The sequence below is a fragment of the Jaculus jaculus genome, chromosome X, assembly GCF_020740685.1.
Source record: "Jaculus jaculus isolate mJacJac1 chromosome X, mJacJac1.mat.Y.cur, whole genome shotgun sequence".
Classification (NCBI taxonomy): Eukaryota; Metazoa; Chordata; class Mammalia; order Rodentia; family Dipodidae; genus Jaculus; species Jaculus jaculus.
The window spans coordinates 18,316,920-18,336,772 of NC_059125.1; the positions used below are offsets into that span (position 1 = coordinate 18,316,920).

Genomic DNA, 19,853 nt, shown 5'->3' on the forward strand with positions numbered 1-19,853 from the left:
TCTATTTCAAACAGTTTCTCCAAAGATATATACTAAACATGCTTCTTGTGTTACTAGGTATATAAATAATAAGTAGTTCTTCTAATACACATCACTAGCAATAAAAACGTATTTTGTTAATGCATATTTTCTTTCAAACATGGTTTGAATAAAATTCTCATCTATGTTATCTGAGATGCATTCTCACTTTAATTTTGAAGTATACCCTTGGTTGTTTATGTTGCTGAGTATACATTCATTTGATAAATGTATAGGCATATTTCTTTTCCTTTGAATGGGTCAGCCTTATTTCCCTATTGAACCATTTGTTTATTTTTTCATTGACTTGTTTGCATTATTAATGTTTTTACTTGTGTCTTGTGTTACTTTAGTTTTGTTTCTAAGTTCCACTCTGCTTTTATTTTTTCATAGTTTAATAACTTGATAGTTGAGATATTTTCATATAAATCTAAATATATTAGTTGATTTCTTTTCAAATTGTCAGGTATTTTTCTTATAGTTTTATTTCTGATGTCTTTATCATAGTTCAATGTCAGAAAGAGCCTTTTCTATATGTTTTAACAAACTTAATGTTTATATATATGTACATATATATACATGCATATATACGTGTTTGTGTGTGTGTGTGTGTGTGTGTGTGTGTGTGTCCAAAGTTCTTATCCAGATCAGTCTCCCTTGGGATGGTTCAATAAATAAAGTGCTTGCTTCTTAATCCTGAGTACTCAACTTCAATTTCTAGACCCTACGTAAAAAGCCAGAAGCTGTGACAAGGAGACATTGTAGAATTTCCTTGAAACTCTTGGTGAACAGTAACTAGAACAACAGCAGAACCAGGATCCAGACAGAGAAACCCTGCCTCAAATGAGGTGCGAATGAGAGGACAGACCCAAAAGTTGTCCCCTAATCTGTTCTGTCCATCCTGCCTCCCGCTGCCCTGTTCACACACATGGACACACATGCACTCACATGTCCAATAAATATTTAATATTATGGAAACCAAGATACAATAAGGGAAATTAAGTTACAGATTTTTATAAAATAACCATTTCCAGTAATATGAGAATGATATATGTTTAAGACAAAAAGACATATAATAAATCAATTTTAATTTTAAGTATGAAATCATTTTTGATAAATTTTACAAATTGTAAAAATGTGTTAATTGGTCATGTTTGAAGAAGTTAGGTTTATGTATTCATGCTAAAGTTGTTTTCATTTTCTGTCTCCAAGACTGTAGTGTTGGTAAGTTATATTTGATTTTAAAAAGTAAATCACTGGAGCTTGAATTTATTCATGAAATAAAATGTTTCCTTAATGACTTGTAATTACAGAGGTATTAGATGTTCAGAGTATCTAGTTGCATTTAAATCATTTCCTAAAATGAGAAGGTAAAATGTAGAATATAAAATATTCTATTCCTGAAGTTTTTAAATTAGAATGTGAACGCATCTTATTCACTTTTCTGTGAAATTATTCCATCTATAATATGTTTCTTTCTATTTTAGGAAGTTTGGGCATGTTGGCATGAGTTATTGTCATATTTGGAGAAGGCAAACAAATGGCTGAATGAAGTAGAATTTAAACTTAAAACCACTGAAAATCTTCCTGGTGGAGCTGAGGAAATCTCTGAGGTGCTAGAAGTAAGTTATGAATTAATCTAAATTATAGCAGTTTAAAATGCACTATTAAACTAGGTAAGATTCCAAGAGGATACACTTATAGAAGCCATGTAGGAAAGTTGGGAAACAGCTGAGTTCTTAAAATGTTTTCTTAGCATACAGAAAGGCCAGAATTCAATGCTCTACATCAAACCAGTGATGGTACTGTCCACCTGTGATCCTTATAGTGTAAATATGGAGACATGAATACCAGAAATATATTGTAATCTTTAGTACATACTGAGTTTCAGTCCAGTCTTGACTACATCAAACCAAGCCTCAAAGAAATAAATAGATATATTAATTAGTTAATTAAACAAGTAACCAGCCTAAGCTGGAGGCTGTAAGGGTATAGCATGTGTCTACTATTCACTCCTAACAATATTGATGAAACCTATGTTTCCACTAGGATCCTTCAAGTTCTCAGGATTTTGAAGAGGGTTTTGATAACTTAGTACAGGGGACATGTATTTTTGTTTTGTTGCTGTATTAGTCAGTGTTCTCTAGTGGAACACAACTGATAGGATGAATTGCATTACAAGGGAATTTATTGGATTAGTTTATGACAGTCCAAAGACAACAGATTACAGACCTGGTAGCTGCTCAGTCCACGAGGTTGGATGCCTGAGCAATCCCAATCTGACACTGAAGGCCTGGAGGCTTCCTGGAGAGACGCTACTCTTCAGTCCATGCTGGTCTTCAGTCCATGCTAGTCTTCGGTCCACACTGGAAAACAGCAAAACAGCAAACAGCAAATTGCAAACAGCAAGCAGCAAGCAGCAAGTGGCACTGGCAGCCAGGTGGGAGCGGAAGAGAATACCTTTTTTCCCAGAGCTTCTTTTGTTAAAGCCTCCCCTTGGAGAGGGACCACCCACTCAGGGGAAGGATTCCTCCTTTAGTTATTCCTTCCTGAAAGCAACCTCAGTGACCCACTTATGAGGAATGTCTGTGGATTCCTAAGTACATCAAGTTGACACAAACTTACCCATCACAAGCCCACCCGTCGTCAACTTGACAGCAAATCTTACATCATACTTAATTTCCAAATGAAGACAGTAACAAAGTCATAACTCCACCTAACATTATATAACTATCCCTCATACAACCCGAAACTTACCATCTCCCCACCCCCTACAAAGCAAGGTTCCATGATGAATGCTCAGTCTCTAACATAATAGCTGTCTAACTAGTGATATGAACTTAATCAGTACTATTTGCCTAATATGAAAATAGTGGAAGAACAAAAGCATCTTAATCTTGGTATAGATATGTACATTCTTCACAAGGTAAGACAGAAACACTCATGGCAATTGCAGTCCATATTTTTGTAACTGGTCACGTGGCCTTAGCTGGCACTGCCTTCTTGTACTTCACATTCTGTATTTTCTACTACTTCTTCGACTACCCATTTCTGTATTTTCTCCACCTTCAGCAAGCACCTCAACAGGTCTTGGTTCTTTACATGGAGGGATGACCCATACCTTCATTCCTGAAGTTTCTCGGCCATTTATCACACTGCTTTGATTGGGTTGTTGCAGTTGGCCATTGGCTTTGATAAAAGGGCATGGTAACACCAAGAAATGCCCTAAAAGATCTCCTGCACTCCAGACATCCTCTTCCTTACCTCCATTGTGGTACCTCCCATTTCCCATTGCCCCTGGTAGTGTGGATCAGGGGTGCCTGCTATTACTGTAACTCCTTTCTCAGCCTGTTCACTCAAGGTCATCAGTATCCCAAAGTGGCCAGGGGAAACTCTTAGCTTCCAGTTCAAAGGAAGGTTGTTTGTTCCTCCTGGCAAAAGCACTCCCCCCTCTGGAACGAAGACCTCTATGGCAACAGAGTGTAAGATTGTGGGAACAGGATGCAAAAAAAAAAAAAAAAAAAAGGTTAATGGGTCACTTGGGGTGATGGTTAGTGGGACCATTCCCATTTCCACCCCTTGATTGCTGGGCCCATGAATCCGGGCTATAGGAGAAAGAGTACCATATATAGGACACTGATTCAGAGCATATACAGCCTGCTAGAGGACACTCCTCTAGCACTCCAAGCTATTGCCACCTAGTTGGTGCAGTATCTGTTTTTTTCAAAGGCATTTCCACCGTTCTATCAAGCCAGCTTCTTCAGGGTGGTGGGGCACATTGGAACACCAGTGAATTCCATGATTATGAGCCCATTGCTGTACTTCCTTGGCAGTGAAGTGAGTTCCTTGGTCAGAAGCAATGCTGTTTGGAATACCATGATGGTGGATAAGGCATTCTGTAAGCCCATGGATGGTAGTTTTGGCAGAATCCTTATGTGTAGGAAAAGCAAATATCCCATTGAGGACAAAATACTGCCCTTTCCATGATGGAAGAGGTCCAATGTAGTCAACCTGTGACCAAAGTGATAGTTGGTCACCCCAAGCGATGCTACTATATCAGGGGCTCAGAGTTAGTCTCTGCTGCTGGTAGATTTGGCTCTCATCACCCATCACGGCCAGGTCAGCCTTAGTTAGTGGAAGTCCATGTTGTTGGGCCCATGAATAGCCTACCTCCCTGCCATCATAACCACTTTGTTCATGGGCTCATTTGTGCAGTGACTGGGGTGGCTGAGGAAAGAGGTTGACCACTATCCACAGAACAAATCAGTTTTTCTACTTGATTATTAAATTCACCATCTTGTGAGGTCACCTTCTGATGAGCAATAACAAGGGACACAAGTACCTTTATATCCTTTGTCCATTCAGAGAATTCTAGCCACATACACCTTCCCCAAATGCCCTCACCAATTTTCCAATTGTGCTCCATCCAAGTCCTGGACCATCTAGCCAAACCATTGACCACAGACCATGAATCAGTGTACAACTGCACATCTGGCCATTTTTCCTTCCAAGCAAAATGCACAACCACGTGTATTGCTCATAGTTCTGCCCATTGTGAAGACTTCCCTTTACCATAGTCCTTCAGAGTTGTCCCAGTAAGGGGCTGTAATGCTGCAGCTGTCCACTTCCAGGATGTGCCCACATAATGTGCTGATCCATCTGTAAACCATGCCCTATTCTTCTGTTCTTCAGTCAGTTGATCCTAGGACACACCCCATGATGCCATAGGTGCATGCTTGGGGGCAGAAAGCATTGTAACAGGAGTAGCAATTATAGGCATTTGGGCAACTTCCCATGTAATTTACATGTACCTTCAAGGGTGGCTCAAGCCTGAACATGGATACACGACTTCCAATTGATGATGAACTGCTGCTGTGCACATCCAACTTTATGACCTGGTGGGTCAGATAACATCCAGCTCATAATGAGCAGTTTGGGTCACATAGTAACTTGATGGCCCATTGTCAAGCATTCAGTTTTTACTAAGGCCCAATATCAGGCCAAGGGCTGTCTCTCAAAGGGAGAATAATTGTCTGCACATTATGGCAAGGTCTTGCTCCAGAGTCCCAAGGGCCTCCACTGTGATTCACTTATGGGGGCCTGACAAAGGCTCCAAATGGCATCCCTGTCCACCAATGACAGTTCAGGTACCATTGAATCTGCTGGATAATATGGCCCAAGTGATGGAGCAGCCTGTACAGCAGCCTGGACCTGTTGAAAAGCCTTCTCTTGTTCTGGGCCTCACTGAAAACTAGTAAATTTCCGAGTCACTTGATATATGGGATGGAGTAACATACCCAAGTGAGGAATGTGCTGTCTCTAAAAAACAAATAAGCCCACTAGATATAGTGCTTCTTTCTTAGTGGGGGGAGGAGCCAAATGCCACAAATTATCTTTCACCTTACAAGGGCTATCCCTGCATACTCCACACCACTGAACTCCTAGAAATTTCACCAAGGTGAAAGGTCCTTGAATTTTGGATGGATTTACGTCCCATTCCCTGATGCACATATGCTGTAGCAGCAACTCCAGTGTGGCTACCACCTCCTGCTCATTTGATCCAATCAGCATAATTCCATCAATATAATGGACCAATGTAACACTTTGTGGAAGGGACAGATGATCAAGATCTCTGCGAACTAAGCTGTGACACAGGGCTGGAGAGTTAACATAACCTTGAGGTAAAACAGTAAAGTTCTACTGCTGACCTTGCCAGCTGAAAGCAAATTTCTTTTGGTGGTCCTTATGGACAGGTATGGAAAATAAAGCATTCACAAGATCACTAGCTGCATACCAGGTACCAGGAGATGTGTTATTCTGCTCAAATAAAGAAACCACATCTGGTACAATAGCTGCATTTGGAGTCATTGCCTGATTAAGTTTCTGATAATCCACTATAGTTCTCCAGGATTCATCTGTCTTCTGAACAGGCCAAATAGGTGAATTAAAGGGAGTCATGGTGCGAACCACCACTGCTACATCCTTCAAGCCCTTTATAATAGCATTAATTTCTTAAATCCCTCCAGGGATGCAATACTGTTTTTAGTTCACTGTTTTCCCTGGTGGAGGAAGCTTCAATGGCTTCCATTTGGCCTTTCCAACCATAATAGCCCTCAGTCCACAAGTCAGGGAACCAATGTGGAGGTTCTGCCAACTCCTAAGTATATCTATACCAATTATGCATTCTGGGCCTGGAGAAATAACCACAGGGTGAGTTCTGGGGACCACTGGACCCACTGTCAGTCTAACATTTGCTAAAACTCCATTGATCACCTGACCTCCATAGCACCTACTTTAACTAAAGAGCCACAGTGCTTTTTGGAGTCTCTTGGAATCAATGTCAATTCAGAGCCAGTGTCTAGTAAGCTCTGCAAGGTTTTATTACTTCCTTTTTCCCAGTGAACAGTTGCCCTAGCAAAAAGCTGCATGTCCCTCCAAAGGTCTACAGGAATCATACTGTTAAGCACTGTTTTTCCTACACTGTCCATTCTGGTAAACCCACTCACCTTGCCTTTGGTGATTTAGTGCTGAGATCCAGTTAGACCCATTGCATATAAGTCACCTAAGGCAGTAACTGTGGCTCCCACTGTGATATCTTCTTTACATAAAAGATCAATGCCTGGACACTTTAAGTATGCTCGTGCTCCCCTCACAAATATTAGTCTTATATTATTAGTGAAGGGCACATCTTCTGGATGCTCCCATTGTGGGGGCAAAGATGAGTTTACATGGCAAATCCACTCCAGCATTCCAAGTTCTCTGAGCCATTTAATCCCTTCATCAACATTAATCCAAGTGTTGGGTATCAGGAAACTTGAGTTCATTCATAGTAGGCCATCTTTGGATCCATATTTCAGCCAACCAATCAAATAAACTCTTGGGACCTCATTGAACTGTATGAATTGCAGTGATAAATCTAAAATCTCTGCTCAGTGGGCCCATTTCTATAAATTCAGCCTTATCTAATCTAAAACTCCTTCCACCATCACACTACACCCTTAAAATCCATTCCAACACATATTCCCCATGCTTCTGCCTATAAAAGTTAGAAAGCTCCTGAAGTTCTTCAGGAGTGTACCTCACCTCCTCTTCAGTCAAGCTTTTTATCTCACCTTTAGGGGCATGCCTAGCCTTCTGCCTTGTTATGGACCGAGAGGCAAAAATGGGTGTGCACTGAGAAGCACCAGCACCTTCTTCAGGGATGATCTTGCTGGTTCCTCAGACAAAGAAGGATTAATTCCCCCAGGCAAGGGGAATTTGTATTAGGGTTCTCTAGAGGAATAGAAACAGGAGAATGAATTGTATTATAATGGAATTTATTGGATTAGTTTACGACAGTCTAACAACAGCAGATTATAGGCCTGAGTGTCAAGGAACCTGGTAGCTGCTTAGTCCACGAGGCTGGATGCCTCAGTATTCCCAATTCAGCACTGAAGGCCTGGAAGCGTCCTGGAGAGAAGCTGCTCTTGGGTTCACTCTGGTTTTCAGTCCACCTGCAAAGTAGCAAACAGCAAGCAACAAGGAGCACTGGCAGTGCGGTGGTGGGGGAGGATACTTTTCTTCCCCGAGCTTCTTTAGATAAAGCCTCCCCTCCAAGAGGGGCCACCCACTTAGGGGAAGGATTCCTCCTTTACTTAATCCTTCCTAGAAGTAACCTCAGAGACCCACTTATGAGGAATGTTTGTGGATTCCTAAAGAGATCAAGTTGACACAAACTTAACCATCATAGTTGCTAACTTCTGTAGACACATTTTATCTGCTTAAATACACTGCAGATCTTTTATGGTGATGTGAAAATAAATTTTCAAATGGATTAAAGCTAAACAGTATGTTACTATAAACTATTTCCAGTTCTAACGATATACTTGTGGAATTGGTGCAAATTTTAAATTTATTAAAAATCACCTTATACTGTTTTATGATATTAAATGTGCATGCTTAGTTATTGAAACTATATATTTCAGATGTTTATTAAATTAAAATGTAAGTCAACTTTTAGAGATTTTTACTACTTTTCTTTGTGGCATTTTGTGTATTTTAAAATCAACAACATATACTTGATTAGGACTTGAAAATATATTTATTAAAGATCTGCAGGTATAAAGGCTTGGCACAGATAATAAAATGTACTAAGTTACAAAGAAAACTAATCTTAATATTAGTGTCATAAATAAGTACTGATGGGGCTGGAGAGGTGGCTTAGTGGTTAAGATGCTTGCCTGTGAAGCCAAAGGACACAGGTTCGGGTCCCCAAGACCCATGCAAAGTCAGATGCACATGGTGATGCATTTGTCTAGAGTTTGTTTGAAGTGGCTGGAGGTCCTGGTTCACCCATTCTCCCTCTCTTTCTCTCTCTTTTTCTCTCTCAAGTAAATAAAATATTTTTAATTGCTGATGGTTTAAAGGTCTTAGAAGTCATAGTCATATTCTTTGTACAACATCATTTAAGAAGTCACTATCTTTTTACTTACTAAAAAAAAAAAAGAAAGAAAACAAAACAGGAGGGCTGGAGAGATGGCTTAGTGGTTAAGGCACTTGCCTGCAAAGCTAAAGGACCCTGGTTCAATTCTCCAGGACCCACATAATCCAGATGTACAAAGGGGCACATGCATCTGGACTTTGTTTGCAGTGGCTGGAGGCCCTGACATGCCAATTCTCTCTCTTTCTTTCTCTGCCTCTTTCTCATTCTCTCTCTCAAATAAATAAATAAAAATAAACTTATAAAAACAGGAAAATGTATTATTATTGCTCAGAATGTAGAAATGCATGAAATTATACACATTCAAGAAAAATGCACAAAGATCAGGTGGGGCATATCTATTTGATCTTCCAAATAAGGAAAAAATAAACAAAGAACTGAGTAAATTAGTCAGAATTTAATTCCAAGAAATATCACTGATCACTTGTTTTCTAGCATACCTTACCACTAAGACTGTTTTTTTTTTCCTCTGTATTATCAATGCAAACAGGCCAGTTTTTCAATTTTCAATAATATGCTAATTAAGCATTGTAACAACAGAAATTTAAAAACAAAATATTTCTTCAGAAAACACACACAAACAGGACACTCTACGGATATCACTCAAGGGTGATAATGGCCTAACCATATGTCAAAGCATACGAGTGTTCTCTCTACTCCCCTTTCCTGCTCATGAAGGTACTAATTCTCATTTTTTTACCTCCTAGTACAAACATGGCTACTTTAGCTAAAGACTGTATATGTGAAAATATATAAAGAGCAAGGAGATTTCTTTGGAGATAAATTGTGCTTATATACACTATATATGCATATGTAATAAGAATCATGTCATCTGCACAACACTCCCTATAGAAAAGCTTGAGAGGCTGACCACTTTACCCTTCCAGATTTTAAAGTAGCAAATAACACTGAGAAAGTTTCTGTATTTTTAAGCTCCCAGTAGAAAATGGTGTCATAATTCTACAAATATTCATAGGTCAGCCTCATAGTTATTGGAATAATAGCATTCCTTTAAGTTCTGCTTTAAAAATAAAATTTTACTTTGAATTGACTGTAGCTTAGTCATATATAAATGAGGATATGCTGAGCATTTTGTATTAATTCAATGCACTTTTAAAAGGAAGAGAAATATTAATTATTGAAAATGTGTTTCAGTCTCTTGATAAAATGATGCAACATTCAGAAGATAATCCGAATCAGATTCGCATTTTGGCGCAGACCCTCACAGATGGTGGAGTCATGGATGAGCTGATCAATGAGGAACTGGAGACATTTAATTCTCGCTGGAGGGAGCTACATGAAGAGGTATGAAGAAAATGAGAAATATCTTAATGTGAAATTTGTAATAGCATGGTAGATATAGTCCTCTCAGATATATTGAAAAATCATTTCAGTTTAGTTCTCTTTCAAGTTTTAGAGCAGTGCCAGACATGGGCTGAAATCTTTACATGTACATTTTATTCATCTTAAAAATACATTCAATAGTAGGATTCTGATAAGGAACTGAGACATGGCAACTATCATGCCACACTTAGACCAATAAAGTAGTATTTAATATGGTATTTGAAATGAGATCTTATCCGAGAATAGATGATTGTCTTACCCATAATAGCTAGTATATGTGGATAGTAGGTAGTTTTCCCTCTCTCTCTCTCTCTCTCTCTCTCTCTCTTTCTCTTCACTTTTTACCTGTGATTTACCTCCTTTTTTCTTTCCACTACACAAACACTTGTTATGGTCATATATAATATGTTAATAATACCTGTGATGCTATTAGTACCCTCAATATGTATGTATGTATGTATGTATGTATGTATGTATGTATGTATGTATATTGAAATATATCAATATTTCAGTATTTAAAACATGGCATATTTTTCAAATAAAACTTAAAATAAAACATTTCTCCTATTCAAACATGCTTTTTCACATGCTTATAAATGTAAAAAAAGGGATTATCAGAAATTAAAGAAGGACATGTATAATGATATCTTCATATCCATTTACTGACTGTAACTACTGAATGTAAGATGATACTTCACAATATCTAATAACTGAGCTAATAACACAGAAAATCACTATTATTTATAACTTATAGACTTTACTTAATTTAGAAAAAATAAATTGTGGCTGGAGAGATAGTTTAGATGTTATGAGGCTTGCTTTTAAAGACTGATGTCCTGGTGTCCTTGGTTCATTTCCTTAGTACCCATGTACAACCAGATGCACAAACTGGCACATGCATTTGGAGTTTCCTTATAATGGCAAGAAGCTCTTTTGCTCCCTCTCTCTCCTTTCAAACAAATAAATATAATATTTAAAAAAATAAAAATACTTTTCTAATGTAAGCAGGGTATAATCCATAATATTCATATAGTATGTGTAGGTAGGAGAAACAAAGATACTAAATGGAAGGCCATTTTGGAGACTTGCTAGAAATATTTACTTTTTAAGTGGCAAAGAAGTTTTATATGCTTCTATATTGGGATAAAATTGCCAAGGAGGAAAATCTATTTCTGATTTCATCCAAATTTTTTCCACATGAGCATAGGCATTTGGCTGTTGGAAAAGCAAGATTCCACACAAAGTAACTGTGTCTTACACTCTTGAGTTCACTGTATCTTAATGGAAAGTAAGGTAGACATCTATAGACCTAATTGAGAATGATATAAATTTAGATTTTCATTAGGAATTGGAATTATTTTATATTTTAACGTGCTATTATCAGGTAGGAAGTTATAGTTCAAGCTAAAAATCCCAAAGTCATACTGAAAAATGGAAAATGCCCGATTTTATTTTTCCCGAGGTAGGGTTTCACTCTAACCCAGGCTGACCTGTAATTCACTATGTGATCTCAGGCCTCAAACTCATAGTGATCCTCCTACCTCTGATTCTCAAATTCTGGGATTAAAGGTGTGCACCACCATGCTCTGCTAACCCCAACTCTTAATCCTTACTATTGTTCAATGTCCATTTATTCTGTCCTTAAGAAATAACTCTGTAAACAAATATCGTCATTGTCTCTATTTATTTCATTATCTTATAGTCCTTTTGCGATGGTTCATATTGTTATCAACTTGGCAAGACATTTTAATCACCTGAAAGACTATATGTAGATTAGATTAGCCTCTGGTCATATCTGTGAGCAATTATTTTGATAATTTCTTGAGATGGGAATATGCACTTTAACTGTGCCCCATTCCATGGGACAGGGTTCTTGATCATATGAAAAGGAGAGAGCTAGCTGAGTGCCAGCATTCATTGCTCTCTGCTTCCTCACTGTGGACTGAATGTGAACCCCCTGCTTCAAATTCTTGCTGCTATGCCTTTGCCAACATGACTGAATGTAACCTGGAACTGTAAGATGAAATAGAACTTCCCACCTTTAAACTTATTGTCAAGTGTTTTGTTCCAGAAACAATAGGGTAACAGATACAGAAAATTAGTATTGAGAAGTGTGGCCATTGTTGTGATAAAACTGACCATGTGATTCTTAGGTCTTTGGAACAAGTTTTTTGGGAAGAATGTGGAAGAGTTTGGAACTTTTGGATACAAATGTCCATGAATTCCATAAGCATTACTTAATGGACCAGTCTGGTGAAATTTTAGAAGGAAAAATACTGAGAAACAAATATAATAGAGGCCAGCTCATGAGGATTCAGAGGGAAAGAGCTCTTTTAGGATCTGGAATAAAGGCAGTTCATTCATATTATATTGCAGTCAAATAAACAGGCTATATTCTTCCCATCTCCTCAGATCTTGAATGACACTAAAATTACAAATGAAAGGTTAATTTGCTTAGTGGAGAAAACCTCAGGATAACATCCAGATTTGGTGCTTAGAAATCAGATATAATTGCTAATGAGATCAGCAACATTGCAGAGAAATGTCCTGTGCTGTATTGTACAACACATAAGGTGTCTTGAGGGCAAAAGCTCATCCATCAAAGGCTCCATCTTATAAAATTTCAAATTTACTTGAAGGAAGTATCAGTAAACTGAGATATTTCCCTACTTAAACATAATTGCTTACCAAAAGTTTTCCCTGTTGGGTTTCAGTCTTGCATCAGTCTGATCATTCCTTGCTATATCCCCATATTTCCCTTTTCCACTGAGGATGTTTATTTTGTACTTGTTGGAAATGTGTAAGATCATTTATTGATGGTATGGAACCTCACAGTAAAGTTTGTCTATATCTCAAAGGAGACTAGGCACTTAACATATTTAGTTTTGGAACCGTTAAAAACTATGAGGAATTCCAGCATTACTCTTAATGCATTTTACATTACTAGGTAGCCATGAATCTATGAGGACAAAGTTGTAAGGTTCTGACATAAATGTGATATGTTTGGATGTCAGGTTGACTAGGGGTGGAGTTGTGATGTTTTATATCAATTGCCAACTTGAAAGGACCAAGAATCACCTTTAAGGAATTATCTAGATTATGTCAGCTTCTGCACATGCCTGTGAGGGGATATCTTGACTAGGTTAATTGAGACAGCAAGACCTAATTGTGGATGGCACCAGTCTTAGACTATATAGAAAGGAAATACCTGAGCACCAGCATTCCTTGCTTACTGCTGCCTGGATGTAAACTGAATGGTATCAGCTCTGTCTGCCTCCTGTTTCTGACATATGTCTTTCCTACCATTATGGAATGTAACATTAACCTGTAATCTGAAGTAAACCCTTTCTCGCTTAAAATGATTTTTGTCTGACGTTTTTGTTCAATTAACAAAATGTAATTGAATTTCTTATAGCATCATACTTAAAATAAATTTTGGGTAATGCTTGATTATTTCTCCATAATAAATATAAACTGATCCTACCTATTCTAATTATCTGAAATACATTCCAAATAAAAAAAATAAATAAATTTATTTTTTACTGATACTTGTCAAACTTCAACACCTAACTTCACATGATGGTTGTATGCAAAATTCAGGCAAACTAAAAGTATATAAAAATACCTTAATTGATGTATTTAAGTTGTACATGGAAAGTAAAAGAATACTGTGCTTAAACTTGAATGCCATCCCCTAGCCATCTTACTATGAATACACAAATCACATTCCAAAATCAAAAATAATCATTCAATTTGAAAACATTTCATCTGCCAAACTTTTTTTTTTAGTTTCAACATTCGTTTCTTTATTAGCACCTTACGTAGCTATGTTATAATTCAAAAGCAGAACTGATATGTCACTATTGACTAAGATATTTAACTGTTAAGTTTGTGTTTATCCAAGAATCATTTTGAGATTTAGAAAGATTTTATTATATTTTTTTATACTTATGTTGGGTTGATTTTTTATTAGTTATTTACACAGTATATATACAACCATGTTGGTACCATTGTTAGTCTCCTCCCTGTCCACCCCCCTCCACAGGGACCCACTTTGTTGGGGAATGTGTGTCGTGAATTGTGAGGTTAGCCATCAGTTATGGGTAAGAGGCAATGTCTCTGTGCATAATGTCCCAACATGTGGCTCCAAAACTCTTTCAGCCCCATCTTACACAAATTTCCCTGAGCCATGTTGGGTTTGTTTTAGGTCTACTTCAGTGATGAGGTCTTGGGAGCCTCTGTGTCTTTGGATATCTGGTTTGTTAGGAGTTGAGTGTTCTCTGTGTCTATCTCCTTCAACCTTGTGCTGGTACCTCCATAAAGCTCTCAAGAATTGAGTCAGCCATGTGCCACACATTTTGTAAAGAGATTCTGGTGAAGGATGCTTGGATATAGGGATGGATTAAATTCCATAAAGGTACAGGAGATCCCAGGATTTTGACCCCAAATTTTGGTTGCTTATCTGTATTATCAAAGAATTAAAAATTACAGACTCTGAGAAGAGTAAATTGTGAATTGTGAGATTTATCTTAAGGAGAATTAGGATCCATGGAGCAGACTAACTGATAGGAAAATTTGATCAGAAAAACTTAGGTAGGAATAATCTCTGGTATTTGTTTCCAGGTAGGACATAAAAACTACAGTCACTTGAACAGGGAAAGTTTATGCAAAGAAGACATTGCATTTTATAGGTATTAGTGTAAGAGCAGATAATGAATACTGATGGATAGGCCTCTAAATATATGTAGTACCCTGCCTATACCTACCATTGTGGTGGGTCAGTTGACCCTTATGTGAAGAAACTATTGTTGAAGAATGTTGATAAAATTAATATGGAAGGGCTGGAGAGCAGTTAAGGTATTTGACTGTAGAGCGAAAGGATGGAGGTTCAATTCCCCAGGACCCATGTAAGCCAGATGTACAATGTGATACATGCATCTGGAGTATTTTTACAACAGCTGAAGGCCATGGTGTGCCCATTTGTTTTCTCTCTCTCTGTCTCTCTCTTTCTCTCTCTCTCTCTCTCTCTCTCTCTCTCTTTCTCTCTCTCTAGTAAATAGTATTTAACTCATATGAAAGTAGCTTCCTTAGGTTGTAATTGAAATGTATTTTCTGGCAGGTTGAAAAAAAATTATTCAATGTATATATTGGAAAGCTACCTGCAGAAACTACTGCAGAAGTTAGAGAGGCAAGGTCCTCTTTTTAGATAACTGTCTATGGATTTATCACTTATCATGAAGGTAATGTTCAGACATGTATAGAATTTGGAAGGTACTATACAAAGAAGGTACTGTTAAAACTCCTGGGTGGGAAGAGCTATAAAAGTACATGCTTTGGGTATCCCACATACTTACCCAAAACCACAGGCTAAGGAAGAATTCAAACATTAAAACAGAGAGAGAGAGAATGAATTGTAACTGCAGAGTCCTCTGCTGACCAAGGTTAACATCCTGCCAAATGGAAAAGAAAGAAATGTGCAAGTATCAAAAATGGGAAAATGTTAAAAGGAAATAGATTATAACAGATGAATTCTACTTTAATTCACAGCGTATATGTTTTCTAGAGTTCTTATGACAAAAAAATATAAAGAATTGCATTGAATGTTTAATAATACAATATGGTGCTAGATCCATAATACATATTCAAAAATGATAAGAATTCTTATTTTGAGTAGATTGTATCCTAGAGTAACTAACTTCTAATAAATGGTTGACTATAAGTATTTTTGTACATATGAAATTGATAGCAGGCCATAAGTAAAGAAATACACATAGTTCAATGTGAAATATATCGAAACATATGTGCCCCACTAATTAAATGTATCTGTGACAAAATCAAGTATGATTGCCTTATTTAAAAGTAGAAAAGCATTGTGAAATTGTTTAGTGAAATTGTTTAATAACAGGTACTGAGCCAGAAATCTAATTAAAAAATGAAAGATCTTGAGTAAAAGAAAAAAGAAAAAGGTTTGCACAATATTAGTAATATGTAACGAGGAACAAATTGTTCTCTAAATCTTGAAATTAGTATTTCTCCATTTTTTACATTAGTAAACCATTATAGGCAATAGAACAATAATAGTAAACAATTTTCTAAAACATAAGCTTAAAACTTCCATCAGTCTTGGTTATGCTTATTGTAAAGATCAGAAATGACCAAGACCACAAAGACAACTCTGAGTCAAAGATGGAAGCTTTTATTTTGGAAAAACAAGCTGCCATTACTGAAGAGTGCAGCAGTCAACTTTGAGATTACAGAGAGTAGGCTATATAGAGCTCTTCAGCTGGGGGCAGGTGAGGAAGGGAAAAGAACTCCTTTGTGCTTTACATTAGCCATTTCAAATAACTAGAGTGTAAGACCAGAACAGTGACCTGAGGTGACCTGACAGATAAGGGAGCAGGAAACCTAGACATAGGACATTGTTAGGCTGATTTAGGCTGTCTTTGGTGACTCCACTTTGTCCTGACCCAATATTGCAGAATTTTGTTAATGATAAGAGATGAAGGTTAATTTTTTTCATGCTGACAGTAAGGGCAATGAGTTCTTATGGGAGAGGCTGAATAATGAAGTTGAGGTGTCTTCCTTCAGAGCATGTGATGAGGAGGCAGTTTCATGGTGGCTAGAGTTGGCAGAGTGGTGAGATCAATAGCACCGGTGTAGAATGTTGTTACTTGGCCCTGAATGAAACATAGCATTCTTTCATACCATCCCTGTATTGAGCTGGCTTCAGTGCAGTCACTGGCAGATACCTGTAGTAGAGAAGGTAAGGGAGATGGGCTCTGTGCACCCTGTGAGAAGACAGAAGGGAGAATAAAGGAGCTTGTTACTCTGGTCAACTGCTGTGACATCACAATGCCAGGCATAAAGGGAGGATGAGCATTCAGAGGTGAAGGATAGAGGGCTTGGGGCAAGAGAAAGGAGGCAGAGGGGCATTTTAGGATCAAGCAAGAGTAGGAACACTAGAGAGTTTAGGTTCGAGAGTTTGTTGGGGTGGCAGTGAAATTATCCCTGGATGAGATAGGGTAAGGTCTAAGAAAGAAGTAGGAGGCTGAGGCAAGTGGGAGGAGCTGGTGTCAGGGTAGGTGAAGTTAATCAGGGACAGGCACAGCCAGAATGTATGAATTAATGTTAGAGTCTAGTAAGTATTGTAAGTCAGCATCAGACAGGGGAGTCTATTAGTCTGACTCATTGTTCATATTATAATTATATATATATATTTTCTCATTGGCTGAATAAGACCATGTAGACTGCCAGAATTAACTATATATTTTGGAGGTCAACAGTGGTGCTGAAGGAGAGACTTTTAGGGCCCTGTGAGGAGTTCTATGACTCTCAGTATTGTCATCTGCTAGGATAAGTCAAGACCTTGCTGACCAAGTGGCATCCCTCCTTTTGGGAATTCTGGAGGACTGATTTTCCTCTGATGTGACTCTCCTGTTGCAGATACATATCTCTGGGTCTCCATATCCTCTCTGACCAAGAAGCCAGGTAACTTAACAGGAGCTAGAAGTTAGTACTGACCAATCATCTCCTGTGGCTTTCTGACCTGAGAGCAAGAACCAAAATATTGGTTATATTTTAACTCTAATGTTTCAATTGATTTTGGATTCGATGTATGGTTATTAATCACTCGGAGAGACTACATATTTGGTTAGCAAAGCAGACTAGTTAAAAAGGATGCAGAATATATCTGGTTAGCAAAACAGATCTGTTTAGAAAATGACATAATAGTTAAAAATCAGTCTGATTAATATTTAAGTTTACTTGTCAGGTGATAGTGTAAGCTATATCTGGGACATAGAAAGCATGCACATCTATCTTTTAAGTATCTGTCAGTTATAAGTATAGACAGAACATTTTAGTAACTCTGAAAATAATATTTTATCAATTATTATATAAATAACTTCAAAGTAATTGATTTAACTAGAAATTGTATGCCAGGAAAAAAGAAAACACAGTATAAAAACTTAGCATCTGTGTTTGAAAACAGCTTGACTAGTCTGCATATCAATGCAAATACCACTTACACACCAAAGTAGAAGCAAAAAAGCAATTTAAGTTTATTTTTAGGACATGAAACATGTCTTAAATATTAATATCTTTAAAAGCAATGAACTTAAGATACCAGAAATGAGACAATTAATTAAGCGAAAACTTGACTGGGACTGATTATATGTAGCTCAGGAATAAAATAAAACTTGGTTATTCTTGAATATAGCAAGCCTGATTTTAACATACATTAGAGACAAGATGACAGATACAAGGTCATTTCTTAAATAAATGCATTTTACCATTGGACATTATTTTTGTTTTTATTTTTGTTTTGTGTATTATCTTGCATTTTTTTGTATTTGGTTATAATTTATTTATTTTTTTGTTAATTAGTATTATACTCAGTGAATACAGTCAAGTTGATACCATTGTTAGGCTCATCCATGACCTACTCCTTCCCCCTGGCCCCTCCTTGTTGAGATATATGGGTCATGCATTGTGTAGTTAGACCACAGCTATGGGTAGGAGAAATTCCTCTGCATATAATGACCCAACCTGTGGCTCTGACATTCTCTCTGCCCCCTCTTCCAAGAAATTTGCCTGAGTCATATTGGGTTCATTTTTGGTCTTCTTCAGTGATGAGGTGTTGGGGGCCTCTGGGTCTCTGGATATCTGATTTGGTAGGAGTTGATTTTTCTCTATGCTATTCTCCTTCACCCTTGTGCTGGTACCTGGTTTACCAAGATAACAGCCCCCTTGCTTGTTTTGCCAATTATTCTTAGTTTCAGATGGGGCCCTTTAGAGGTATGATGGGGTGGTTCTCTCCTTCAGATCTGTGTCTATCTGAAAAAGAGAAGCATATTCTCCAACATAGAGTAAAGTTAGCACCAGACAAATAGGATAATTTTTATTTTTTTATAGTGAATTTAATAGGTATAGACTCTCTTGTAGCCCATGATTGGTGGTAGCTTGATAATGGAGAGTGGGCTCATGTTTGGATATGGTTCTGACTTGTTTCCCAACTCCAGCTATGGGTCCTTTTCTATTGAGTGGATTAGATAGCCAAATCAAGAGCACTTGGTTTCTCACCATGGCTGTGTGCCACTATTGCTCTTGTGTGAGCATCATGACAGGTTATTTGCTGCTATGTAGGTTAGACCATGAGTTGCTTGGACAGATATTGGTCATTTTCCTCCAGTGTCCCATGCCCATGTAGCCCCTTCTGGAACTAGATGTGCTGACTGTCTGGTGACTGACTCTCTTCTAGCTTCCAGCCACGCCATTCCATTTTACATGTCAACTGCATATGGTGTCCTCTGCCGAGGGTCTTACCACTAACCTTTGGTGGGTCATCAAGTACTCTGATAGAAATCTGTCTGTCTTTTAGGAAATCTTGTAGGTCTCTCTGATCAAAAGCTCATTGTGGATGATAGCCATCTGTTGGTACTGGGAGTTACAGGTCAGTGCCCACTAGGAGAAAGAAGAAAAAGATAACTAATATAAAAGAGTTAGAGAGGAGAGAGGAGAAAGAGAGAGAGACAGAGAAGCGGTAGAAGATTAAGGTCAGTCTTCACACTCTCCAGTGTCTTGTGGTTCAGGTGGTCCCTCTACAGGCCTGACTCTTGAAGGTGATTAACTCCTAGAGCAAAGTAGCAGGACACAAAATCAATGCACAAAAATCAATAGCCTTTCTCTATGCAAATGACAAAGATACACAGAAAGAAATAAGGGACATGGACCCATTTTCAACAGCAACAACAACAAAAAATACCTTGGAAAAACATTAACCAAGGAAGTAAAAAGTCTATACAATGAAAACATAAAAACACTCAAGAAAGAAATTGAGGAGGACTTGAGAAAATGGAAAGATCTCCCATGCTCCTGGATAGGCAGAAATAACATTGTGAAGATGACAATCCTACCAATGGCAATATACAGATTTAATGCAATTCCAATTAAAATCCCAACATTGTTCTTCACAGAGATAGAGAAAATGATCTCAAAGTTCATATGGAAAGGT

General features: G+C 37.7%; 1 protein-coding gene across 1 annotated transcript in view; it reads left to right on the plus strand.

The window, feature by feature from the left end:
• The window catches only part of Dmd (dystrophin), a 2,157,654-nt gene that overhangs the window by 829,875 nt on the left and 1,307,926 nt on the right, over positions 1–19,853 (plus strand). The window contains exons 29-30 of the mRNA XM_045140973.1: positions 1,506–1,640; positions 9,653–9,802. Coding sequence (XP_044996908.1) covers positions 1,506–1,640; positions 9,653–9,802 — 285 coding nt within the window. The remainder of the gene's footprint in view (positions 1–1,505; positions 1,641–9,652; positions 9,803–19,853) is intronic.